We start from the raw sequence: 27,393 nt of genomic DNA, 5'->3' as shown, positions 1-27,393 counted from the left end.
TTTTTGGGCAGAGAAGCTACCAAACTCTTCATACCACCATTCTCATGTTTTTTTAAGCATGTAAATTTTTAGCAAATCTTACACCACAGAACCTTTATCTGAAGTAGATAAAATCACCCAGTTTCTGAATTTGATAGCTTTGTAGTGGAAAGAGAGTCATACACCCCCTAAAAACCTAACTACATTGAAAAAACAAGATAACCTAACTTTGGATGCCCTTTTTTCCATTTATTTTATTTATTTTATTTTTTTAAATTTTTTTTTCAACGTTTATTTTTGGGACAGAGAGAGACAGAGCATGAACGGGGGAGGGGCAGAGAGAGAGGGAGACACAGAATCGGAAACATGCTCCAGGCTCTGAGCCATCAGCCTGACGCGGGGCTCGAACTCATGGACCGCGAGATCGTGACCTGGCTGAAGTCGGACGCTTAACCGACTGCGCCACCCAGGCGCCCCCCTTTTTTCCATTTAGATATGTTACATCATTTCATAAGTTGACAAGAAGAGTATTGAGGTGACTGGCAACAGCCTCATATTATTAGCAATAATTGTCCAAAGGCTGAGTTTAGTACCTATAATTTTTATCTGAATTTGAACAAAAATACCTTTGTTCCACAGAGTTAGCACTGCTTCTCAAGATCCTTCTGACTAATGAAAAAAACCTAGTGTGTCTGATACTATAAACATACCCAAATAAAGTATAATCATTATGCATAAAATTTAATCAGGACTTAAAAACATCACAAATTGAATTAAACCACATTGGAAACTATTCTGGAGCACATGCATAATCACAGCGCCAGTATAGCTGAGTCCAGCCCTGGATATGGTCCAAGATACTGCCTATAAAAATCATCCACAGGAATGTCAGTCCCAGCAGCTGGACTGGTGATATACTAGCATGGCTGGGGCAGTACAGGGGGAAGCCTCAAGGAACTCTTGTGTAAGAAAATCCCGCGTGACCATAGTAGGTACAATAAAATGACTGGAAGCTATTCAGACGTCTTAGAGATGTTCTCCTGTGTTCCAAACTTCTGCCTCTCCATTCTCAGCATTCTCTATATCCAACAGAGCCATCTTTTTGGGGCATAGGTCAACCAGACAGTATGAAAGTGTCAATGAACAGGAAGCATACATTAGTCCCAGGCACCAAAACATGGGGCTTAATCCATTTTCCATCCTGCAACTCACACTACAAATTCATGTAATAGCACCTTTCCTTCTGATTATCACTATGCTAGGGGAAAACAAAGTTAATTCTCAAAATCTCCAATAAATTAGACATAATTATTCCTTTTTTGGTTATGAGGAAACTGATGTCCAAAATTTGAGCAAGTCAGTGACTTAACTCAGAATTCAAGGCTATACACACAGGCAGTGAGAGCACCTGTCTCTTGATCCACTGAAATTCATGACAGCAAAAGCCACATCAGATGACCCTGTCTTCGACAATGGCAACAATTTACACTGGCATGTGTGACAGTTTCAAAATAGAAGGCAGCAAACATAATTAGTATTATTAAGATACTAGTTCCCTATGGACCCCAAACTCAATCTCCCTTGCACCCTATCCAGAGTGGAATACAGGCAATGTTTTCTAACTCACAGTATAGCCAGGGATCTGCCTCAAGCCCTTTCCAAAATGAAATAAGGTGTAATTAAACAACTTCAGGGGATGCCTCTCCAAGGGTGAATGAAAGAGGCTGCACAAGCTCATCTAGGAAGTACATCTAGTCCCTTCTCTGGTTCTTCCCACTTAGATTTCTTGTTGACATCTAACACTTAGCTAATTGTGAATTGAGATCGTTATCGTATTACTAACTCGTTTTTCAGGCATTAGACTCACAATTGAATCATCTGCATTGCTTCTTTCTTTTTTATCATCTCCTATATACCATCCATCAAGAATGCCTACACTAACATTATTCTTAGACTCCTTCCCCTTCCAGAACAGTCCTAGTGCAAGTCCTACCATTACTACCATAAAAACATACTGGCAAGACTCTCACCTCCTCTGTCCCCAATTACCTGTCATTATACACAAGAATCTATTGCAATGAATACCACTATATACCACGAATTCATTTAACATAGTTATTTCTAATTCTCTTGATTGTACCGAGAAATGACACTCCTTTCATGGGATGACCACAGGATGACAAACAATTGATATCTTTGCAGTTATTTTACTAATTCTTGCCCATATAACAATCAGTAGGGGGTGCAGTTTGCACATATGCACACACACACGAGTGCAGTAAGTGAGGCAGGAAGAGATTAGAGGGAATAAGTGGGTGACAGGAGAATGCATTCATTCCAGTTGAACACTGGTCCATTATGATGATAGGGGCTGGAGATTTAATGGTAAACACAACACTCCCTATTCTTAAGAACCTTATAAATCACGTGGACAAGGGGAGCCTGGGTGGCTCAGTTGGGTGTCAGACTTCAGCTCAGGTCATGATCTCATAGTTTGTGGGTTCAAGCCACGCATCAGGCTCTGTGCTGACAGCTCAGAGCCTGGAGCCTGCTTTGGATTCTGTGTCTCCCTCTCTCTGCCCCTCCCCCACTCTGTCTCTGTCTCTGTATCTCTCTCTCCCTCTCTCTCTCTCAAAAATAAACAAACATTAAAAAAAAATTAAATCATACGGATGAAAACAGCTAGTAGCAACGGCTGGAAATATTCACTGAGCACTTAGCTGGTTCCAAATTCTGGGCAGGGAGAACTGCCATGAATCATCTCATTTAATCCTCCTGACAACTCTGTGAGGAAGATACAATCATTATCCTCACTTTAAAATGAAAACAATGAGACTTAGAGAGGCTGCCCTAGATCATACAGCTAGACAATCAGCAGAACTTAGAGGTTTATGTGACACCAAAATCCATTCTCCTGAACACTTTTCACTACTGACTCCTTACAGACACATTCTTCACTGCTCTAACTGGTATCCCTTCTCTTTAGGGCCCTCATGGCCCCTTTTCCTTGAAGAACTTCTTGTTCCACTGCCAGAGCACCAGATACCGGGAATCAGAGGCTACTTTTCCAGAGAGCACTGTCCTTGAGAAAAGGCACACGGCCTCTCTTTCCCATCCTCAACAAAGTAACAACGGAAGGTCAAATCCTCAGGATGAGCCATTAACTCCTGAGAGGGCAAGGGGCTTCTTCACTGTATCATCCACCCACCCCATGGTGCCAAGAGGAAGAACAGACACTCCGAGTCCATCACAGATCTTGACCGAACTGTCTTCTGCAGTTGGCAGCCTGAGTGTTTTCAAAACCAAGCCTGGAAGTGCACTGAGGATGGCTGGGTGGTACTAAAGCTATGCTTTAAATGGATGAGTCGTAGGGTATATGAAATATATCTCAATACAGCTGTTTAAAAATTTCAAAACAGCAGGGAAGCCAGCCCATCTTTGAAAATGAGAGGCTATCTCTAAGTCACCATCAAGGGGAGGTGAATGGCAGAATATATTTTAAGGAAGTGCATGGTAGGTGGATTTTAAAATGACAGAGTAAATAAGTAAAATTTGGTTGGTGAAGTCAGGGGTTTATTCTACTGGCCTTGATGTTTACCTGAAGAAATGTTTCGGAAAACAAAGAAATAATGTTCAAACTGCCCGAAATGTCTTCCTGTGTGCCAATCAGTATCCAAGTACCCCTCCTCAGGAATGCTTTGGTGCTAAGTCCTTAGCCCTGCTGGGAAATTAAACACAAACAATGAAACACACACAGGACACCAGGAATAAAAGATAGTCTCTGAAACCTCCAAATGTACAGAAAATGACTCAATCTGGGAGGGAAGGAAACTGAGATTCATATTTGAAGATGGTTAGAAATTAAAAATCACTGGCAACCAATTAATTAATTGCATACAAGTGAACTGCCTACCAATTGTTTAACTGTCTCTTGAAAATATCAGAGGTATGTGGTTCTGAAATACTTTACAAAAGCAACCAGGTTTAATAGAATGAGCACTGGACCAGGAGTCCAGAGAACTGGACTCGAGTCCTATTTCCGGAATTTATAACTGCCTATGAGTAAGTCACTTTACCTTGTTTAGCCTGTTTCATTATACACAGAAGAGGAATTTGTATCTGCCTTCCCCCTTCCCAGACTTGCTGTGGTGGACACATATGTCATTACTTATGAAAGGGCTTTGGAATCATAAGGTATAGGACTGTCTTTCTAAACCCATAATGCTAGGATAGAAAAAAGGAAGTGAGGACATCACTGACAAATCTTTAACACTGCATTGAGGAAGGTAAATTCGTGGAGGCAGCAGATACCAGCCTTTGCTAAAACTATTTGCTTTTGGGCGCCTGCCTCTTGAGGGGACTGTGGTTTGTGTTATGCATGATCCACAGAACGATCCACAGCAATAAGGGATATGACATAACATTATTTGCCAGATGAAGGTTTATCCCAAATGCTCTACCACTATTTTGAATTAGTTCTGAATTGTGTACAAGATCTTGAAAATTAGATGCAAGACAAAGAAAACTCTGTGAAGAGAAGGAGGATTATAGGCAATGTTGCCACTCAAATGCTAAAAACTATCTTTAAATACCTACCCTCAGACTCCTTACAGCTGATGATCCAGTAATATCTGAACAAGGAGACATTTAGCCCCCCACAACTATCTGTTACATTTATTTAAAATGCGCACACATACACACACACACACACACAACAATACTATTATTTTACTCTATTTCTACTAGTCTATTTGGGGTCTTCTGTAAGTTTATGGCACCTGATTTTTGAAGCCACTTAAATACAATTTGCTTCAGTGTAGGTCTTTCACCACTTCTCATTATGATGCCCGTGTAGAAATTGTGGCAATATTAATTTAGTCAAATATGACAGATGCTGCCTTCACTTAATCTAAAACCAGCTAAATTCCTAAGACTATCACACACACCAGGGAGCCTGTGCCCATAAAGAATAATTGCAGATCCAGAGGAAAAAACTGTCTCCAAGTTAAAAAAAAAACACAACTATTTTCAGAGAGATCTAACTAATTTGAAGGATGTATGAAATACTCTGAAACTATATTAACCTCCTCTTTCAGGGTCATGCACTGAAGCCTTGTTATTTTGCTTCTGTGATATTTTCTCCTGGTTTCCAAGTCCAAAGTTTTACAACATGGCCGATAATTATACTGATTATTATCAGTTATCTGGCATTCCCATCTTGATCATTTGAGATTTACTTCATGCCTGTTCATCTAATCTCCTCAACTGGATCATCAGTATTTAGAAAGTAGAAAAAATGCCTCATACTTCATTTTTATCTTTCCATAGTACCTGGAATGGCACAGAGCGTACACACAAAGATCTAGAGAACTAACTGAAGATTAAATAAAATCAAATAAACTTGTGCATCATTTAATCCAAAGAGCAGGAAAGAATAATATTTTTAAGCCAGGCAGAGATTTCTGAATCTCGATACCAACCTCTCTGATGAACAACTAGATTCAGACCTTCTGTTTAAAAATTCAAAGCAGCTGACATTTCTAAGAGCCTTTCCATCAGAGCTGGGTAGTAAAAACATGGCAGCTAGACTTCCCACCTTCTCCTACTCCCCAAAATTTGTCTGCAAACCCCATCCCTCCATAGTCCCCTCCCCTAATATCATTGGCCTGGTTTCTAGTCACAACATTTCAAGAGCCAAGTTTTTGGTCCTAGAATCACAAAGTCAGTATATAGAGAATACAAACCACCTACCAGTGCAGAGTTTACTAGCTTCAGATTCAGAGCTTTGTCTGACACTTCTAAAATGCTCCATAATTCCAAGAGACCAGCACTTCTGCAGAAGGGCCTTAAACTGGGGCAGTACAATTCCCTGGGTAGCTGAGATGCTAGGGTAAGTGTAATGTGTCACAAAGGCCAGCTTCAATTTCATCTCGAAATGGTAATTACAATTTTAAATTCAGCATTACAGACAGACAATAGCTACACAGGGAGGCTCCTTTCAGTTTGCAGAAGAGCCATTAGATTCCTTCCTATTGCTAAGCAACAGTTGTTAAAATCAAACTGCTCTCAGCTCTCAGTTGAAAAATCAGTCTATTCAGTTCAGAGCACTACAGGTGAAGGGAGAAGAGAAAGACTATTTAGAGATCTTGAAATATAAAGTAGATTTAAGCTACATGTTAACTTTAGATATATTCTTCAATTTCAAAATATTTGGTAGGGAATACGCCCAGGGTGCTCTGTCTCACAGGGAATAGCCCAGACATGCTTCTCTTTCCACAATAAAAATATGCACCTTAAACTCAATTTGATTATGAATAACCTGGCCATGACACTACCTGTAGTTATCTATTGCTGCACAACAACTTACCCTATAACTTAGAGACTCCAAACACATTTATGGTCACATAGGTTCCTCAGGATGAGGTTTTAGAAGTGGCTCAGAGGGGTGAGTCTGGCTCATGGTTTCTCATGAGGTTGCATCCAGATGACCACCAGGGTTATAGTCATCTAAAGGCTTGACAGGAGCTAGAAAATCTAAGTCCATGCCCACTCATGCAGCTGTTGGCCAGAGGCCTACTTTCTAGTTTCTTGCTAGCCTCATGGGCCTCTCCTCATGACATGGAAGATGGTTTCCTGCATCCCACCCCTGCCATCCCCAAACAAGCAATCTAAGTGAGAATGACCACGTGAGAGGTCAGTGTGCTTTTTGATGATCTAGGTGTCAAATTCAAACATGATCACTTCTGCTTAATTTTATTTGTTAAAAGCAAGTGACTGAGTGCTACCCACATAAAAAGTTGAAGAAATTAAACTCCACCTCTTGAAGGAAGCAGTATTGAAAGCACTGGGGGGCATATTTTTAAAACCACCAGACCACTCAACAGAAATGTTCATGTCCTTCTCCAAACAAAATGGTGGCACTGGAGAAACCCAAAGGATGAAGTTCCAGCCCTGCTCTATATACTCAAGGCAGAGGTTGGGATTGATAATTGGTGCTGTACATCCTCTGTTCATTCCCCAGATGACAGGATTCAAAGCAGTCACTTAATACCTATGTGACCTTAGATAATTTGCTTAACTCTCTGTATCTTAATTTCCTCCACTGACAAGAAAATATAATGCCAGTAACTATTTCACATATAGTTAATATCCATAAAGCTTAAAATAGTGCTTCATATATATACCCTATAGAATGATGTAACCTTATTGTTGCTGTTACTGTCATGTTGACTCAATTTGTATATAGAAATGCCCAAGAGGGCAGCATAAGACAGGGGTTTACAAGATGTGGGTATGACTTTGGGAGACGCTCTGCAAAAGCCATCCACAATTACAATGATTCACAATCAATAAAACAGACTAATTACATGCTAACAAGTTGCTTCTTCAGGTCTTCCCACCAATTGTAAGGCTCGAGGCCACAAATGCTGGTAAGAGAAACAACCTGAACCAGACACTTTGGGCTGCATAAGGTTAGGACACGTGCAGGACCTGTGCTCTCAGGGGATATTCCTGGTAGATGAAAAGCCCATTCCTCTCTTACCATAGACTTTAGAAGCTTTAAGATTCGGTTCACCTGTGCTGACTTGCACCATTAACTGTGCACAAGCAGACACTTCTATATGTTACTTCTACTGCTACACTTAATCTCTGATATACTACTTTGAAAAAAGTTGTAACTAAAAGCTTATCTCATCCTTCTTAATGTATGGAGCTGATGCAATATTACATACCACAGTAGTATCACTGCTTATTTCTCCCAGTAGAAAATTCACTGGGGCACCTGGGTGGCTTGTTCGGTTAAGCATCTGACTTTGGCTCAGATCATGATCCTGAAGTCTGGGAGTTCAAGCCCTGCATGAGTTGGAGGCTGCTTCAGATTCTGTGTCTCCCTCTTCACCCCTCACTCACTCATGCTCTTTCTCTCTCTCTCTCTCTCTCTCTCTCTCAAAAAATATAAATAAACATTAAAAAAAGGAAAGTTCACTGAAAATTTTCACTTTTCATTACATATTGTTGGGACTGCTAATCTTAACTTTACAGAGTAATGATTTCCAAGTTTTTGTAGTGTTGACATGCCTATTACTGATTATTTGCCTTCTTGCATTTATTACAAAAGTTAAAAAGAAACCAAAAAGTCCAGGAAGCCAGAAAATGTTTTAGTTTTATATGAGGATTATTTTTGTTTTATGATCACTGAGTCATCATTAGTGAAATTATTTCTGACTCATCAGAGATTACATTCTCTCATTATTAAAAGTACTGTAGTGTATGTTAATTTTTTTAATCTGTAATCTTCAAAGATTCAGGAGTCCTGGGTTTAGATTTTTTTTTTCTCTTTCTAATTAGTCTCCTCCAGCCTAAGATTTTTCACCTTCAAAACAAACAGGATTGCTTTACTATTAGTATCTTTTTCACTGTGGAGAAGCTCTACAGGACCAGGATATAACCCTGGAAATGCACTAAAGGGCATATCCTGAGCATTAAGATTCTATCAGACTCCTGACAAGCCTACAGGATGCAAGCCTGGCTGGCTTCATGGTTTGAAACCTGGAATGCATTGTGCCCTAAGCTTAGAAGGGCCCACACTTGGTTTAATGCTTAACTATCACTGTCTTAAAATTCTTTATAGTTTTTTAAACAAGGGGACCAGCACTTTCTTATTGCATTGGCCCCTACAAAGTATTTAGCCAGCCCTGGCAATAGAACATACCTCCTTGAAATAGTGCAGAACTCCAAGAGATGAGAACATACCAAAGAAAAAAGACAACTGGACAATAGGGAAAGGAGGAGATAAATAAGAACTTTGACAAGGTGTGTTGCACAGAAAATGAAAAGATGGGAAGAGCCCCAAATGAGAAACACTATATGCAGCCAGCATTCTGACCTTAGATTTCTGAACGCCGTTGCTAACTTGGGTTAGATAGACAGCCTGTTTCCTTCGATGCCCTGATTACCAGGACACAGGACACTGGGAGACTGAGAATCAGATCAAGAAAGTGAGCACAGTCTTTCCAAGGATGGCAAATAGTAGAGCAGTTATTCTTAGCCTTATTTCAGTTTTCACACAATTCACATTGCAGCCCATTTCCATCAATAATATCTGTTTTGGAGTGCCTGCCTCTGGGAGGAAGCCGATCAGAATCCTCAGGGGGATAAAGGTATTTTAAAGAAGTCCCTAACTGTTCTCATTCCACCCTACCCACATCCCATTGAGAATCACTGCAATGAAATATCTACATGATATTAGCTTTCTGAGTTAGAAACAGGAAATCAATTTGTGATTTCTGCCTGCATTTACAGTTTTAGCTTGTAAAACAGACACTGGAAAAAGCCCACATCCTGTGCCTTTCTTATAAGATCACTCAATAAATAGATAAGCTACTTAAACAGAGCTGAGTGTTCTCACAAATCCTGAACCAGACTACAGATAGCAGGGTATGTATGTGACATTCGCTTAATTCATGGTAATCAACATCCTCCGGAAAATTTAATCCACTTCTCAATTCAGAGATAAACGCTTCCCCCGACCAGATGCTATCACTGTACTAAGGCCCTCGCTTCTGCAGTCCTGTGAAGGAAATCACAGATCCTCAATGCCCACGGCTGGCCAAGTCAGAATTGACCCATGGATGACTAATGTCACCAGAGCTCATCTGTCTGGAGTCACCAGCTGCTGAACCTGTCAGGTGAGGGCCAAGCACACCTATCAGTGGGAAGATGAAACAGGTGTGTTGCAGACAAAGACAGGAGGGAGAATCAGTAACAACATCAATTAATTTGAGTTTCCCAAGATCTTGTTCTTTCTGAAGGAGATGTGATGTGGGATTAGAGGAACCGTAAGGACAAGGAAAGCTGGAACTTGACAGTGAACAGATCTGAATGAGCCTCATTCTCAGTAAGTGCAAGTACCAGGGCCAAGCCCTCTACCACGCTGGGTCTCACATTTACTTTAAAATCTATAAAACTAGATGGAGAAAAATGGTACCTGCTATTACTTCTATGGTGAGGGGGTGATGATGAGGCATCCTTCAGATCTTCGAGATAAGATTACCCAGTAAAAGCCAAAGTGGTCAAGTGGAGGAGAAGAGATGGACCTCCTGTAGAGCAGCTGGGCCAAAGGAATAGGAAACGGTCAGGGAGAGGGTCCTTAAGAAGATCAGGAATCCATTGCTAGTATGTAGACATGTCTCAGGAAATCTTATCTCCGTCAATCTACACTCCAGATGTAAGTGATTACAGGAAATCTGAGGTCACACACTGGTGGTTCACAGCCAAATATGGTCCTCAGAAGTACTTTGTTTGACCTGGACAGTATTTTTAAAGTATGAATTCACTTCTAGTGTTTAAAAACAGATTTCACATAAATATCCAGATTTCTGGCTTTTCTTTAAGAAAGAAAACAGATATGACAGCCCTAGTCTGTGTACTCTCATGGCAAAATCGGGGGGAGCTGAGCGGTGGCTGTCCCCCCATGCATGGCATCAGCTCTCCAGCCCATCCTTCCGTTACCTGCCTGGCCCTAAAATGGATGAAACCGTAATGCAATCAAGTGGCAATTAAGCAATGTGAGTGAATTAAAGAAGAGAACAAGCACAATCAACCGTATTGTACTTGTGCAGTGGAGAGACAGTAATAGAGGAGAATGGTCTGCATGGAGCCCAGGAAAGGGCAGGACAAAGAGTGTGAACTTGGCAATGCGACACAGTCAGGAAAGAGGGTGCCCAGGCCAGCTGGAATCAGAATCTGGGTCTGCTTGAAAGAGTATCAAAGACATATGATGAGCAGAGGAGGTGTTCCATGTGACCTAGCTTACTGTAGGGCATCTTTCCAGGAAAAGAATGCAGTGACCACCTGACAGGAGCCTTCCTAGCTGCTCTTCAGCCTGGTACAGTTAAAGATGTAACTTCACAGTTTCAAAACTCTCATTGCAGTGTGTGTGCTTAAAAATAAGACTTGGAATCATGGTTAATTTAAATTTGGTTTGCCAAAGCTCTTTACTTTTCATTAATAATAGTGATAATAATGTTTTACTTAAAAATATAAATTAGATACATTCTAACCCCTAAACTTCAAATAGCTATCTATCTTTGGTGAAATAATGAAAAAATGTTTTTTTTAAATATTTTGGAAAAACACAAAACAATGGAAAATATGTCCCAAACTATGATACCTCCTATGGGGCAGGGCAGGGGGGGGTACTAACAAACAAAAAAAGAGTCATTTATATTTAGGAATAAATGCAACAAAACAAATGCAAGACATATGCTGAAAAATTAAAAAACAATGCTGAAATGAGAACAGATCTAAATAAATAAAAAGACATTCCATATTCATACATTAAAAGACTAAATATTGTTAAGATTGACAATTCTCCCCAAATTGACCTACAGAATCAATAGAATCACTATAAAAATTTCAAGTGAGACTTTCAATTTCAGCTCTGACATGTAAAGAACTTAGAAGCTAACACACCTGCCCTTACAAGAAGAAAAGCTGGAAAAACTGAAAATCAATGACTTTTCTTGGCCACATCAGAAAATTGAGGCTGTAGGACAAATGACCACTCTCAAATCTGGAGGGACAGGTACATCCCGAGAGATATCGCTGATATCTGCTTATCTGGTGTAGAAGTCGCTAAAGCCATGAACTGGCAGCAACAGCAAATGGTCATTTTGCTCAACGGCTAGAGGCTGAATGTGGACCAGCCTAAGAGTAGAACTGCTGGGGACTACATTCTGAGGGGCCGGCATACTACTTCTGGCTCTTGCAGGTAAGAGAGAAGAGCACCGTTGTGAAATATGCCCAGAGCCTTCTCTGTAACAAAGATCTACTCTCCAGGGAAAAAGACTGTCTAAGCCTTAACCAGCTTGGGGAAGAGTATCCCTCCCACTTCCTGTCTTATCTAAGGAGAAAATAATGGGGGCACCTGAGTGGCTCAGTAGGTTAAGCGTCTAACTCTTGATCTCAGCTAAGGTCATGATCTCCCAATTTGTGAGTTCGAGCCCCACGTGGGGGCTCTCTGCTATCAGCACAAGGCTGCTTCGGATCCCCTGTCCCCCTCTCTCTCTGCCTCTCCCTTGCTCGTGCTCTCTCTCAAAAACAAATAAATAAACATTTAAAAAATAAGAAGAAAATAACATAGTCTAGAGGGGTCAGAGCTTCGGTGAAATAAATTGGGAATGCTGTAACCAGAGAAGGAACAAACACACCTCCTACACTCCAGCAGTTCCCTGCTACTATCTACTATTGACTACACTGACTTGAGTGGTCTGACAGAAGAGAAAACAGATTATGAATAATCTACTTTACAAGCACCAAGTAATCACCAGTAAAAAACTCACTATTTCCCTAAGCAATTGTAACTGTGCCATTAATTTTTCTCTAAGTACATTCAACCATTCCTCTATTTTGTTAATTTACCTTGACTTGCATAGAATGGTAAAACATATAATCTGCTCATGGATAATCAAGAGTTGCTTGTGGTAACTCCACTGCCATTACTTCTAGTCTCATAAAAAGAACCCACCTCACACTTCCATATGTTATTTGAGATCATTTCATAAACTCTATAATTAACCCTAGAGCTTCAGGTGTGTAGTAAGTACAGTGACGTGCCTTGATATGTGTATTCATTGGATTTGCATTTCTATTCATATCTTCAGTATATCCAAACTGCACCTGCAGATTCCCTGTATCAGCATCCATCTGAAATGCACACAGTTTAGTTTCTACTTTAATGCAGAGCTTCTAAATTTGAGCAGATGCTTAAAATACATATTGCAACCAGTGTAGTGGCACACAAGACCTTGTCGATTGCCCTTCGTCTTGATCTTGTACAAAGTTAAAGCTCCACTCCAGGACAGGGCACTTATTTGACTGACTGAGGATGACTGGTCCCCTACCCCCAATTCCCTCTCCCCAATGAGCAAAATTTCCTATAACTGCTGTAATTCCAAGAATGACCTGGAGCGGACTCATAAGCAGATTTACCAGGAAGCCGATGACGCTTAAGCTTCTGAGCTTTCTTCCAAAGCCCTGGGAGGTGCCCTAAAGGTTGGTACTTGTGATTTTATATTCTTTTCCTTGAGATAAATTGTATAAGTGTTAGGCCCCCAAATTCTAGATCCTGCCATAAGTGGGCCCAATGTAACTTGGCTGCCAATCAGAAGGCAAGTGCTAAATAAGCTGTTAAGTCTTCATAATATGAAGTTAACAAGGATTGATTTAGGGTTGCAATCACGCCCACAGAATGGGCCATTCATCTCCAATGAGGAACCTCCAATAGAAGCAAAGAGGGTATGACACGGAAGGAGAGACTTATCTATCTTTGGAGAGGGTAGGGCTCTAGGTACTAAAATAAAGCAGTGGGTAAAATCCATGCTTTTCCCATTGTATATGGAAATTAGGCAGGCTCAGACCCCAGGGAGTGGATCCCAGACCATCTTCCACAAATAAAATTATCTTTCTCTGCCTTTAGGGCCAAGCATGTGCAGCTTGTCTGGTGTCTTTACAAAGAAAAATTTCTGTCCACTTTCTTGCTAAATTTGAAATTTCTTTTAATGAAGTAGCAAAACCTTCCAAGCAATAATTAAAGAGAAACAGCTTAATCTGCAAATGCCTGGGGTGAATATTTGAAAACATAATCATTAATTGGCAGGTCTAACCCAGAGTTGGGGGTAGGGATGGGGGTGTGAACGTGGGAGAGGATTAAAGAAGGAGGAAGCCTGAAGACAGCCTGAAACATGGAAGCCCAATCTGCAGACCACATGGCCTAACTGGGCGGAACCTTGTTTCCTACCATGGGCTGGGACACAGCAGACCTGCACCATCAGGTGGGCCCACATTATAGTATACAAGCAGACAGGAGCCTGTAAAGGCTGATGCAAGCACAGTGTTCACTTACTTACACAACCTCTCCTTCTGCTTGCCTTGGTGACTCCTTAGGTTCTAGAGTGAATCTGGGATGGCGATTCCTGAATCAGAGGGTGGGCACAAAGTCTGGTTTGGGAGTTAACCACTATCTAGCACTCCCTTCCCGTGAACACCTGAACATCTGGGTCTAGCCCTTCACAGGGCAGTTAATACTCTCCCTGGCTTGTCAGTAAGTCTAGATCTTTGCCTTCACACCTCCCTGTTTCTGCTCCCAGTCCACCTTCCCCAGCCACCTGTGCAACCAGCCCTTCTGTCGAGTTCTCCAGGAATCCCCTACGGGGATCCATGGAATGGCTGAGCCCCAGGAATATACTGGCCTCCATTCCAGAAGAAACCCCCTTTCTTACCACCATTAGCCATTGCAACTGACCCATGTGCAACATGCTACCCTTACAGTAGGGCCACAGACAGTGCCAAATACAATCTTTAATTCCTTTACTTCTAAAATTGAATTATGGGGCACCATCACATTACAGGCAACATCAGCAGCACCATAATAAAAAAAGCAGTTTGCTCACTCAGGGTCAGGCTACCCTGCCCTTAGCCACACTGGCTGTGGTCAGTCACCATCCATCCCTCCTCAGCTGGCTCACTGAAGAGAGTTTTCTTCCTAAAGCTATTTCAGTTCCAGGGGAGAAGTAAGAAGAAGGGCAGCAGAAACAGCAGTGTTCAAATGGTGAGGAAGACTTTGTTGTTTTGGTTACTTTACACTCTGGCCCATTATGCACAGACAAGTCAAAGTCAGAAAGCCATTCCTGAAAGCTCATTAGAACTTTTGCTGCAATCCCAGGTGAAAAGGAAAAACCTTCCCCTACCCAGCCTCCAGCAAATGCGGAAATAGGGTCATTGTAAATTAACATAAAAACTATTTTCCTTCATGAACCATATTTAAATTATGAAACCTATGAGAAGGCTCTTTCCAAAGATAGACTAGCTTGTGATAATGAAAGACAGAAGAGAAGGTCTCAATGAATCACAGTTGATAAGCAATTCTGCTGAGAGCATAATGAAGATTCCTTTATAACTTCACCAAAAAATGTTCATTATTACAGAATGGAGTCAACAACAGAAGTCAACTGGATTGACAAGACATCAGTGCTATTACCATTACAGGCTGTCTCGTGTTATGTTGATGGGACTTTTGGGAGAAAGTTTTGAGAACAGAGCAAAAAACACCCTAATTTTCCATACCACATCAAATGCAGCATGTGTGGCAAAATATTGGAGGAAGAATGTGGTTAATCTGCAAAGATTTCCATTATATATATATAAGGTATTATATATATATAAGTGTATTATATATATAATGTATTATATATATATACTATATATATAATGTATTATATATATATATATATATATATATATATATACTTCATGTTCATTATAGAACATCTCTCTCTGTTTTTCAATTTAGAAAGAAGTCACACAGATAGTACCTACTAGTTACTATTGTTGAATACAGGTTCATAGGCTTTAGAAATGGACTCTTTTGGTGTAGGTGAACAATGGCTAATTAACAAAATACACCCTCACTCATGGTTCTACAAAGCATGATGATTAGAACCCACGGGGTTAGTTTAGATGAAGATACTCACAGCAACAAGGCTGTTGAAACCACATAAAGATTTGTTTTAACATAATGTCCTTCTTGCACATGAGAGAAGAAGACAGAGATAATGAATTATAATTTTCATCTATTAAAATACTGTGCCTTCATTTTAAGTACTACTTCATTACCTGGAAAATTAACCAAGAGAATTCAGAAAGCATCATAAAGCTACTGGAAGTGAATTATGAGTCAGCTAAAGCAATAGCCCCTCCATCTTCCTTCCCTCCACAAGCCTTCCCTCCCACCTTGCATATGCTTTTAGCATTGTACTCAATTAAAAAGGAAACACTTGTGCCTGGTAATTTGGCTAAAAAGGTTAGAGAACTCCAGAAAACAACATGGGAGAAATAACACATCCTTCTGTGATACAGAAGTTCTTTATAGTATCCCCCCACACCACCTGTGTGAGACTCACCTGACGGTGCTTATTTATTTATTTTTTTTTAATTTTTTTTAACGTTTATTTATTTTTGAGACAGAGAGAGACAGAGCATGAACAGGGGAGGAGCAGAGAGAGAGGGAGACACAGAATCCAAAGCAGGCTCCAGGCTCTGAGCTGTCAGCACAGAGCCCGACGCGGGGCTCGAACCCACGGACCATGAGATCATGACCTGAGCCGAAGTCGGACGCCCAACCAACTGAGCCACCCAGGCGCCCCGATGGTGCTTATTTACAAGATACTCTGTTGGCGAAGGGGAGAGGGAGATTGAAGCTTCGGCTATGAAATGAGTAAGTCATGAGAATAAAAGGCATAGCATAGGGAATACAGTCCATAATATGGTAGCTACACTTATGGTGAGCACAGCATAACGTATAGATGTTGAATCGCTAGGTTGTACACCTAAAACTAGTATAACATTGTGTGTCAACTACAAACAAGAAAGTTAAAAATAAGTAAATAAACAAATAATAAATACATAAAAGACAGTCTGATGCACTGAGAATGGGAGCTGAGAATCTGCATTCTCGATGAGCTGCCCAGTGTATCACCAACACACTGGCAGCCAAAGACCAGTGATTTAATAATATACATTGTTGTGAGTGTGTACCTGGCTGCTCGCCCCTACTCACCTGGTGGACTCCCGTGTCCTGCAGCCGCTGTGGCAATTGCAAAAGCAGAAGCAGGCGAAACCGAGCAGTGAGAGTTGTCAGCCGTCTGTCCTGGTTATTTAAAAGAATGGAAATGGCATGGTGAGGCAGATAGATCATATTCGATAATAAAAATTCTCATTTTCATTCCTGCACTGGATGAAGCCTTGGGCCAAATGCTCTGTACTGTCCTTGTTAATAGGAAAATAACAAGATTTTACATCGGTAATTCCACTCTAGATATATACCCAAGAGAAGTGAAAACATATCCAAACAAAAACTTATACATGAATATCCCCAGCAGCATTATTCTTAATAGCCCAAAAGTACAAATACCCAAATGTCCATCAACCATCAAATGGATAAACCAAATGTGCTATATCAATACAAGGGAATATTACTGGGCTACAAAAAAGGAATGAAGTTCTGATGCATATTACAACATGAATGGTCCATGAAAACATTACGCTAAGTGAAAGAAGTCAATCACAAAAAGTCATGTCTTCTATGATTCTATCCATATGAAATGTTTGGAATAGGTAAATCCATAGAGACAGAAAGTAGATTAGTGGTTGCCAGAGGCTAGGGGGAGATGGGAGTGGGGAGAGACTGCTAATGGGTACAGGGTTTCTTTTTGGGGTGATACAAATGCTCTGGAGTGAGACAGTGGTGATGGCCACCCCCATCTTGTGGATAAATAAAAACCACTTTACTGCATACTTTAAAAAGGTGAACTTTGTGGTATGTGAATTATACCTCAATATAAAAATATTTTTTAAAAATGTCCTACATCATATTACCAATAGAGTTTTCTTCTCAAAACACCTCTAAAGTTAGGATGAATTCTAAAATCAAAGGATGCTTTGAGCACCTGTTTGCAGTCCCTTCCCTCCTTAGATATTTTACACACAGGATCTGATAATGCTCATGCCAACCTCACTGTTCTTCCTCATTCAGGCTTTTAGTGAAAATAGTTCACTGTGATTCTGACTGAAGGGTTTTTATTAGTTTGTCCCTAAAGTGATGTACCCATGCTTAAAATAAATAAATAAGAGAAGAAAAGAGCTGCTTAATACAGCCAAGGAGAAAGAACAGCTCTACCCACTCCTTTAGCAGTAGACTTTAAATATTTGTAGAATAAGGTGGCAAGAGGACAGATGAACAGGCAAAATTTCAGCTACACACTAAGAAAATGTGTGATACTGTCCCTATTTGGATCTTCTATTTTATCACAGATTTCAGCTTCCTTCCTATGGTCCTATGTCTGTGAAATTTAGTCATATCAGAGAAGAAAGAAAAGACAGTTTAATTCAAGATAGGATTTACAAATACTGCTTATATAAATTACAAAACCTTATATACAAAAATAAATATATAAAAAGGGACTACAAAATAGAGCCCTGATAATAGTGACCAGGTGAAGAGCATTTATCTCTTGCCTTGGTAGAATTTTGCTTCCATGGGCTTTGACCCCAAACTCTTCCAGGTTACCATGAACTCAAAAGGGGGTCTGTCCCATGTAGCAACAAAGTTGCCAAGGCCTGGACTGACCAAAGCTCTAAGAGTAGTAAAGAGATTTGGCTAACTCCATAGTAGACCAGGGAAGTCTTGCTTGCCACCTTCATTTACCAGAATCACTCAAATGCCAGGGTAACCCATGACTGATCAGAAGTCTGAAATCAGTCCACTCCCCAAGGGCTGGTATCCTTCTGGGCAAGTCTTCTGACAACAGCCTGACCCAGGTTAGCCTCTCTTAGATCCGATGGCAATGACCACAGCTTCTACCCCATGGCCAAGGTTACAAACAAAATGGCCATTTGGAGCATATGCAGAAGTATGAAAGTCAAAAAATGTCTACATTTTACTTGGATTACTTGGGGTGAATCTTGTTCCATAACTGAATAGTTTTCTCTTCCAGGTTCAAATAACTGACTTGAGGAGAAAGAAGGAAGCATTTCAAAAACAACTGTTGTTTTCTTTTATTAGTAAAGAAAAATGTAAGCATTAACATATACTTAATTTGTTTTTAAGTATTTCTAAGGTTTAAAACATGTGTAAAGTTTGTAACTCATTTAATAGGAAAACATTATTTGAATGCATACCCTAATGGCAAGCCACTGCAAAACGTTTCAAAAATCAACTATTTTTTGAATTTTTTATTTAAACAATGGAGAGAGAAAAGATTTCTACCTTTTGGTCTGACAGTTTATCTTCCAATTAGAGGACATTTGGTATGTTCTAAAACAAATTGGGAGACGCTTTATAATTTTCGTAACTATAGAAAATATACCAGGTTCTACCACGTGAATAATAATGATAATTAGGGTCCCATGCAACTGGACCTTAATAAGGTCCCCCACGCATTGTGGTGCCCCAGGTGAGCCTATTTAATATAGAGTACACTGGGATTTATGACAAGGTATCAGGGCTCTGGGAACATTTTGATAAAACCAGCATGGAGACTCTTCAACTAGCTATCACCTAAGGACAAGCCTCTTGATTCATGTTACTCCAGACACAGTGCAATGCCATAATGGGGTCAAGTCAGTATTAGTTATACTAATGACATATTCTCTAATCATCTATTACTCCACTACTTGACACTGACATTGTTTGCTTCCAATGAATTTTCATAACTGAGACTAAAAAAATATTTTGGGAGTGAAACAGTAAGGCGAAAGAAAAAGTTAGAAGCTAGAAACCATCTTTCACTTTTATATTTCCACGCCCCCTTTCTGAGCTCACCTACAGGCTGACGATAGCGGAGGTGCTGAGGAGTTGAGGGTGACCGGCAAGGTGAAAGTTCTGAGCTGTCCGCCACCGGGGAGCTTTCCACTCCTGCTCGGTCCACTGGTGCAGACTCTAGGACAGCTGCTTGACAATAGCATGAATGTTAACAAGAAGGCCATGAATTCAACACCTCCTTGTCAGGGTTATGCACAGAAACACAAAGGTTCGTTATGGAGAACAGCCTTTTGGATTAGTCTACATTTTAAAAGGGCTTTAATATGAAATCAAGTCATTCCTCCTGGCAGAGTGCTAATGTCACTAAATCTAAATGCAGTGTCTTCTCTATCCCTGTCTTGCTGACCCTGCTGAACCTGGCTGACCCTACCCAGTCCTTTCCATCCAACACAACAGCGGATGTTAAAAAGACCAGGGGAAGGACACCTGGGAGGCTCAGTGGGTTAAGTGTCTGACTTCAGCTCAGGTCATGATCTCTCAGTTTGTAAGTTCAAGCCCCACTGTTAGTGAAGAGCATGTTTGGGATCCTCTGTCTCCCCATCTCTCTGCTCTCTCTCTCTCTCTCTCTAAAAATGAAATAAATTAAATAAATAAATAAATAAATAAATAAATAAATAAATAAATAAATGTAAACATTAAAAAATGGGGGTATCTTGTGGGTTCCCTGCCTTCCAGAAGAGTGGGGGAAGAGGGACTTTTCCAGATTGTGTATCAGACTGGGATCAAAATTGGGACTTCATCTAATTCTTTGCTTGGGTTGCCCCCTTAAGCCAACTAAAATTTGAATCTCTACCAATGTGTCTCCCAAGAAGCTCTGGGGACTCCTAAGGATTGAGAGCTGCACTGCCCAATATGTTAGCACTAGCTAAGTGTGTCTGGGTAAATTTAAATCAAAATTAACTGAAGTTACATTACTACTTCAGCTCCTTACTTGCACCAGCCATACTCTAAGTGCTCAGTACCACACGTGGCTGGTGGCTACAGTACTGGACGACATAGATATAGAGCATCTCCGTCCCCCCAGAAAGTTCCATTGGATACCCCCAATCTAAAGCTAGTGGTCAACAGGAGGCAAGTGGAAATTTTTAGAATGAACTGTGGGGAGAGTTAAAGATCATTTGAGCCTTTTCACTGCAGCTAAGATCCTCTGAATAAAAGGCACATCATTCTAGGGTCACATTAGGCTATTACTGATGATGTTTCTGTATCCCTCCCACTAGCTTATTAACCAGGTAAAACTACAACTTTGTGGATGTTCTTTCATGGAAAAGCACTACAAAAATTTCAAAAATTTCCAGCAACTTCTGTATTTCTGCTTCCTTGGGCTTTTCGGTAACCACTAAGAGCTGTGTCACCTCCACTAACTTCACATCATCCCCCCTCCCCGCCCCCCCCATCAGCAGGACTGTTCTCAACTCAGCTCCCTCTGCCATTCCATTCAAGATTTCACTCAATAAACCCTTCTAAAATCCCTAACGACTTCTTGCATGTGATTTACTTCTTTGGAAATACGGCCACAGTTCTGTTCTTTTGAAACAGAAAGGGGCCAGGGAAGGGAAATGCTTAGGCTCTTTCCCTGAATGACATAATTACAGTAAAGCTGGCAATGATGCAGGATACAGACAAAAAATCAGTGCTTAGCTGTGAGTTTTATTATTTTCTAAATAACTCCCTCAAAGTTCAGTAATGGAAGGCATCTGTTTTGCAAGAGCAAGCAGAATATCAAATACGTGTCCTTGGTCTGATTCAACCATTCACTCCTCTGAGGCAAATGAAAAAATCATTTAGTCAGCTATACTGAACCCAAAAAACTTCCCAGTGAGAGAGATGGTCAGGCTCCGAATATGCCCTGAAAGAGCAGGAAAGCAAAGAATAACACTGTAAGCAAACAGGCAGCTACAGAGAGAAGAATCCATGCCAGCAGGGTGGGGGAAAGAAGCATTTCCTTCTGGCATGTTCACTTTCAATCAAGTTCCATGCAAACAGCTTTGCTTTCAAGACGAGTAGGCAGATGTGGGCTCAAAACAAATGCTAAAATTGGGAGCACTTTCAGCCCACAGGCAGGCAATTTTCAAGCTAAGAACACAGAAACAGACACTAGCGATGCGGACTGCTCTGCAAACGTTGACACTAGGTTGCACAGCCATGACCCAAGTGCACGCTGGTGGGTAAGAATCCCAAACACAGTGAGCAGTCCTGTGACCTTTCCCTCTGCGCCTACCTCTGCTCTGATTTTTGTTGAGATCCCACCATCAAGCGGAACACAGATGTGAGTTGGGCTAATATATGCACTTTGTAGAAAAAGCGAGGGTAGAATATGGTGGGGACTGCCTGATAGGAAGAAAGGAGGGCACTAACGGGTCATAAGTGAGCCTGGAACAGATGTGGGGACTGGGTGGGGGGGAAAATAAAGTGCATTATTTTCCCCTCTGAAGTTCATCGTCTTGCTCACTTTGAAGGACAGTTCCTATTTCTCTTCTTTCCCTTCATGTCATTTGAAGTTCTCTTGCCAGGAAATACTGTGAGGTTGGCATTATCATTGCAATGGCAATAAAACTAGACAAATGTCACTTGCATTTTTCAAGCGGTATACCCCAAAACTGTCTAGCTGATCTAGTGAGAGAGACCTATGGCCTCAGTAGGGACCTAATGGAGGAAGCTGTATTACGGAATGAGGTTGTATGGAGTTGTATCCTGAAGTGAAAAGCCAAAAATGTATAAACTGTTGGCATGAGATTCTTATTCAAGTTTGCCAACTGTTTTAAGTGTTAACATTATGCAAAGCACATGCAAACATCTTTCAAATTAAAGACAGATCAGTGTCTCCCTTTTCTTTGCCAATTAGAATTTTCAAGACTAGACAGCGGAGTTAACACAGCAGCATTCTTGGCTTCTAAAGACATCGTGTACACACACACACACACACACACACACACTCACACACACACAAAACACACACACACAGAACGTGTCAGACTGATGCTGAAGTAAAGCATTTTCAAACTTATTTATTTATTTTGAGGGAGGGAGGGGCAGAGAGAGAGGGAGACAGAGAATGTCAAGCAGGCTCCACTATGTGAGCACGGAGCCCGATGTGGGGTTCAATTCCGTGAACCGTGAGAACATGACCTGATCCAAAATCAAGAGTCCCTTAACCAACTGAGCCACCCAGGTGCCTCTGAAGTAAAGCATTTTATCCATGACTTTCTTAGGGCTATTCATGGCCAATATTGCCCACTTACCAATACAAAATAAAAGAAAAATCTAAGTCTATGATTCTTTTGTTTCACCTCTTCAGAAAAATGCCACAGAGCTGCCTGGCCTCCAGTGTTAATTCTGAGCTTTCTACTCACAATGTTTCCTTTATGGGAATGCACAGGATAAACTGTTCTCCAGTCCCAGTAGCAAGAAAAAATGTGCCTGTACACCAGTCTATTCTTAGGTTTCAATATGAATCACGTAATTGATTACTTTCAGAACCAAAACCAGGGCAACTCTAGGAACTGCAGAAGGCCACAGTGTTGTGTTCACTGTTCACCAACCATACCCTTGGCTTCATCCAATTTTCTGCATTGCCTGATTTTCCTACCCATTTTATTTTTAATCCAGCTGTACCATGTTCCTGTTTGAACTACCACCTTAACTACTTACTAGGAACAAGTGGGAACAATATAGGAAGTAAATACATTAAGAGTAATCAGAAGACAGCTACAGAAAGGGAAAAGAAATAAAGATGTAAAGAAGTGGCGTGAAAGGAATGGAGGGCGATCAGTGAGTGATAAGGAGGTGCACAAGTAGCGGATGTGAGCAAGAAACACAGAGGGGAGAGGAGCTGACTTCTCTGGAGGAGAGGCTGGCTGCAGGGCACTTCATCAAGTGCTATGGGCCCCACGTGATGCAGTCCTGGAACCTCCCCATCACCCAGAGAGCAGCTCTGCACTTAACAATGAGACATTTCTAACTCACGAACCACGTGGATAAACTAACTCCTGAAAAATCTAACTGCAAATCATTTGTTTGGGGGAAATCCAGTGAAAATAGGGGCATTAAGCCCTCAGCTATTTTTCTAATGTGGGAAAGAACCTAATGTTTTTACCACACCACTCTTCATAGGCGTCCTCCACTTTCGGCCACTGGTCATAAATGCTCATTGCTGCCACATGACAAGCTCTCCAGCTGCCACTAGCTGTGTCAACAATGATCGTACCTCAGTCCAACATCTGCACTGACCAGCCTCTGCAGACTTTGTCAGTGTCCTTCCTCAGGAACTTGATCCAGTTCTTTCTCATTTATCTTGGTCTCCCTGAGTCTAACTTGATCCAGGGGAAAAACTGCTAATTCCTACCAGTAACCACACTTCCATCCTAGACAGTAGGGCAAACAGGTTTTGTATGACACTGGACCATCACTACACACCCTGGGCTTGGGCTCTGAAGACCAGAATAGGGAAGTCGGGGAACAATGTCACAGTCTGTGGGCAACAAGTTAAACTGGAAGGATTAACCACAGCAGGCAGTGGGCAGCTTGACTGAAGACCTCTAGAACAATGGCACGTATTTAGATCAACCTCAGATCCATGAATGTCTGACACTAACATGCTTATTCCTAAAGCTCTCCTCACTCAAAATAACACAAGAATCCAGACTTAGCCCCAAACTTCTCCTCTCCTATTTACTGCAATCCAATAAAGGAAGGAACAGAACTTCCCATATTCTGGAAAACTCCTGTACTTCCCAGGGCACCCTGCCCAGGTCTGTGATAAATTTCCTTCAGTCACACTCTCCACAGAGGTTCCCAAGCACTGGGGCTGGATCAAACCCCAGATGCACTTGTCAGCTTATGCGCTGCCTCATTATTCCTGAGAAGAATCCATCATGATTCTACCAAAGCTTGTTGTTCTAATGACTTTTTAATTATCTTCCTTCTTTCCTCCTCCTTAGTTGCTAACTTGTCAATTTAAAGAATTTCTTGTTTAAGAGGGTGTTACTTTTGATGATGACAACCATCCAGTTAAAATTCCATTAAGTACTTCACTCGGGAAGCTTATTTTTAAATTATCTGAGCTAAGAAGTACTTGGAAGCTTTAAGCTGGTTGAAAAGCAAGGGTTTATGCTTCCATCTGGGTGATCCTCCTTGAAATTTGTGATCTTAGATTAAATGCCCAATTTTTTTTATGTTATCAGTAAAGAAATAAGTTATCATTCAGAAAACAAAAAGCTATTTGCTAATTGGCTACGAAACCTTTTTTATTTTCATCACAGAGACACTAAAAGCAACAAGGATCACTTCCTCTGACCCCTACATGTACCAAGCTGCAGAAGACAAGGTGACATAACACAGGACTCTTAGTTCACTGAATGTTTTGCTTGGTTCATTCATTTAACAAAAATCTACTACCAGCCAGGCACTGGCCAAGGCACTGAGAGTACAGAGATGAACAAGACAGACAACTCGTTGATCTTATGGAGCTTACATGGAGAAAGACTGTCCAGGCAGAGGGAAAATCATGTGCAAAGTCCCTGAGGCAGAGATGGTTGATGTGTTACTGAGACAGAAAAAGAAAATCCATGTGACTATATCCTAGTAGATGAGGGAGCATTATAGGAACAGGGGTTGGAGAGAGAGACGATCCAAGTCTCATAGGATCTGGAGGCCTTGTGAGGGAGAATGTACTTTAATCTAAGTACCATAGAAAATCATTAGAGAATTTAATCAGGAAAACATATCATCTAATTCACTTTAAAAAAAAAAACACACACATTTTGGCTGTCATGGACCGTGAACACTGTCTCATATTTTATTTCTCTCCCTATATCCCTATTGTAATATGAAGCACTGCCTTGATAACTAAACCAAAGAAGCCATCTTAATGTTTCCAGGCTGGGTCATCCTTAGCAGGGGAGGCTGGAAGCTGTACAGATATTCAAGGCAGACACTGGAGCAGAAGGCTCTGGAAGGCCCAAGCTCAAAGAACAGAGTGCCCACCATTCACCTCTACACAGAGTATCATGTTAGGCTCTTTATCCAACCAGCCTTAATCAAATTCCATGAAGAATGTTCCAATAACACCATTCAGATAACGTTGTTCTTCCATACACAACTGACTATAATTAGCCTTTTACTGTAGAAGATCTCAGGACAGCTTAAGTTGCTCTCTTTTCCATACAGGCTAGAGTGACTTACGGGAATTTCTCTTCTAACTAGCCATTGTATTCATTCTACTTTCTACAGGGAGGTGGGAGGGCTAAAAAGAAAGGGATCTAGGGTTCTAGAAGGAATGGTGGGGGAGCAGGTGGCCAGCAAACACGGGGTGTGGCAGCTGGATAATACCTCTTTGAATACTTCGTTTTAGCTTGTTACACAGATCCACGCGGGGATTATCTACATGCTCTTCTACAGATCCCGGGCTTTGTTCTGGAGAAGGAAGGCCTCTGCTAAGATCCAACGGTACTTTACCAGTGTGCGGCGGTGGGGATGCAGCAGGGCTGTGGGTGGTGGTAGGGCTGCTGGACGCTGAGCAGGTGGTCAGGTCCAATGCTCCTATCCTTGAGTTCAATGGAGAAGTCAAGGACAGCTTTCTGGCCCTCACTGGGGAGGACGTCCTGGACACAGCCAGTGGTGGTGGGGAAGAGAATTTGCGACACAGGCGTGGGGATTTGCCATCTACCAAATGTTCACCTCTACTGTTCTGGCTGGTAGCAAAAAACAATTCTAATGACCTAAAAATAAGAGCAGAAGCTATTAACAGATTGTAGCCAAGTGAAAACGATTCCCCTGATGTTATTTAAGAACATACTCTCTACATTAAAAGGCCACAACATCATGGCACTTCTGTTGTCTTCATTTAACACTACCTATATACCACACATTTGGCAAAGGAAGACAGACACTTTTTTAGGCCTTGACTAATCCCTTACTACCAAACTGTGGTCCAAAGATTAGTAGCACTGGTATCTCTGGGGAGCTTGTTAGAAATGCAGAACTCAGGCTCTGCTCTAGACATGCTAACTCACAGTCTGCAGTTTAACAAGACCCCTGGGTGATTCTTATGCATGTTAAAGTTTGAAAAGCACGACTGTTAAAAAAAAAAATTAAAAAAATAGGAAAGCCTAAAACAATGGAGTTAGCTTCCAAGTAATCACAGAGCCGGCAAAGATGACAGGGAATTTAGGGTTCTCAACTTCGTCCCTGGAGAACTCTCTGTGACCTCCACCCACCCCTGCTACAGGTGGGGTGTGTAAGTTCCCAGGCAAGACAATCCTGCTCTGCAGAGCAAATGCTCATCTGCACGGAGATCCAGGGACTAGGGGGCAAACTTTCAGGACAGGCAAATCCTGGGCCTACCTGACGGGGATGGAGGTAAAAGGCCTCTTGTATATGTCGGAAAGTTTCGCCAGCACCACAGCTGCCGTAGTGAAAATACGATAGGTGTGCAGAAAGGTATTGAGGAAATCAATACTAAGAAACCGCAAGTCTGTCAGCCGCTCCAGAAGGCGCTCCACGCTGGCATAGCGGATCTGGGGCACTTTGCAGGAGTTGAGTGTTTTACTAAAGCAAATGTCGGTGTCATCTTTATGAAGACGGGCATCAGACCTACACACAAAGCAGGAACATAAGAACAAAACCAGGACATGGCTTCCTCTCAGCCACTGAGAATTTCCGTTTTCGGAAACACACACACATATGTATGTGGGCTTCCCGTTGTAGTTGATAAAATACGTTGACATGACTTATTACATAGGCAGGGCTATAAAAACATCAAATATGCCATTATAATTTAGAAAGGTCAGAATTAATTATGGAGAAGGTAATAATAACTCATTTCACTCTGTGGACTGCTTCTGCAGGGCAAGAAAAATATTTTTTCCTCAACCTTTCTGAGTTCTTGGCTGAACCGCTTGTAATAAAAGACAAGTTAGCAAGAGAAAAACAAACAGAAGTTTATTAACATGCATACCTCATGTACACATGGGAGATACCGGGAAAAAATGAGCAACTCCAGAGGTGGCTTAGAATTCAGGTTTAAATACCAT

At 41.3% G+C, this 27,393-nt stretch overlaps 1 protein-coding gene across 2 annotated transcripts in view; it reads right to left on the bottom strand.

The window, feature by feature from the left end:
• The window catches only part of RASGRF2 (Ras protein specific guanine nucleotide releasing factor 2), a 237,149-nt gene that overhangs the window by 77,262 nt on the left and 132,494 nt on the right, over window positions 1–27,393 (bottom strand). For both annotated transcript variants that reach the window (XM_047070691.1, XM_047070764.1), the window contains exons 14-17: window positions 26,705–26,953; window positions 25,691–26,079; window positions 19,361–19,486; window positions 16,598–16,687 (exon numbers count right to left, since the gene is read on the bottom strand). In XM_047070691.1, coding sequence (XP_046926647.1) covers window positions 16,598–16,687; window positions 19,361–19,486; window positions 25,691–26,079; window positions 26,705–26,953 — 854 coding nt within the window. The remainder of the gene's footprint in view (window positions 1–16,597; window positions 16,688–19,360; window positions 19,487–25,690; window positions 26,080–26,704; window positions 26,954–27,393) is intronic.

The sequence above is a fragment of the Lynx rufus genome, unplaced genomic scaffold, assembly GCF_022079265.1.
Source record: "Lynx rufus isolate CCGP_SWC_20201006 ecotype Redwood Valley unplaced genomic scaffold, mLynRuf1.p SCAF_1, whole genome shotgun sequence".
In the NCBI taxonomy this organism is placed as follows: domain Eukaryota; kingdom Metazoa; phylum Chordata; class Mammalia; order Carnivora; family Felidae; genus Lynx; species Lynx rufus.
This window is presented reverse-complemented; position numbering and strand designations above follow the sequence as displayed.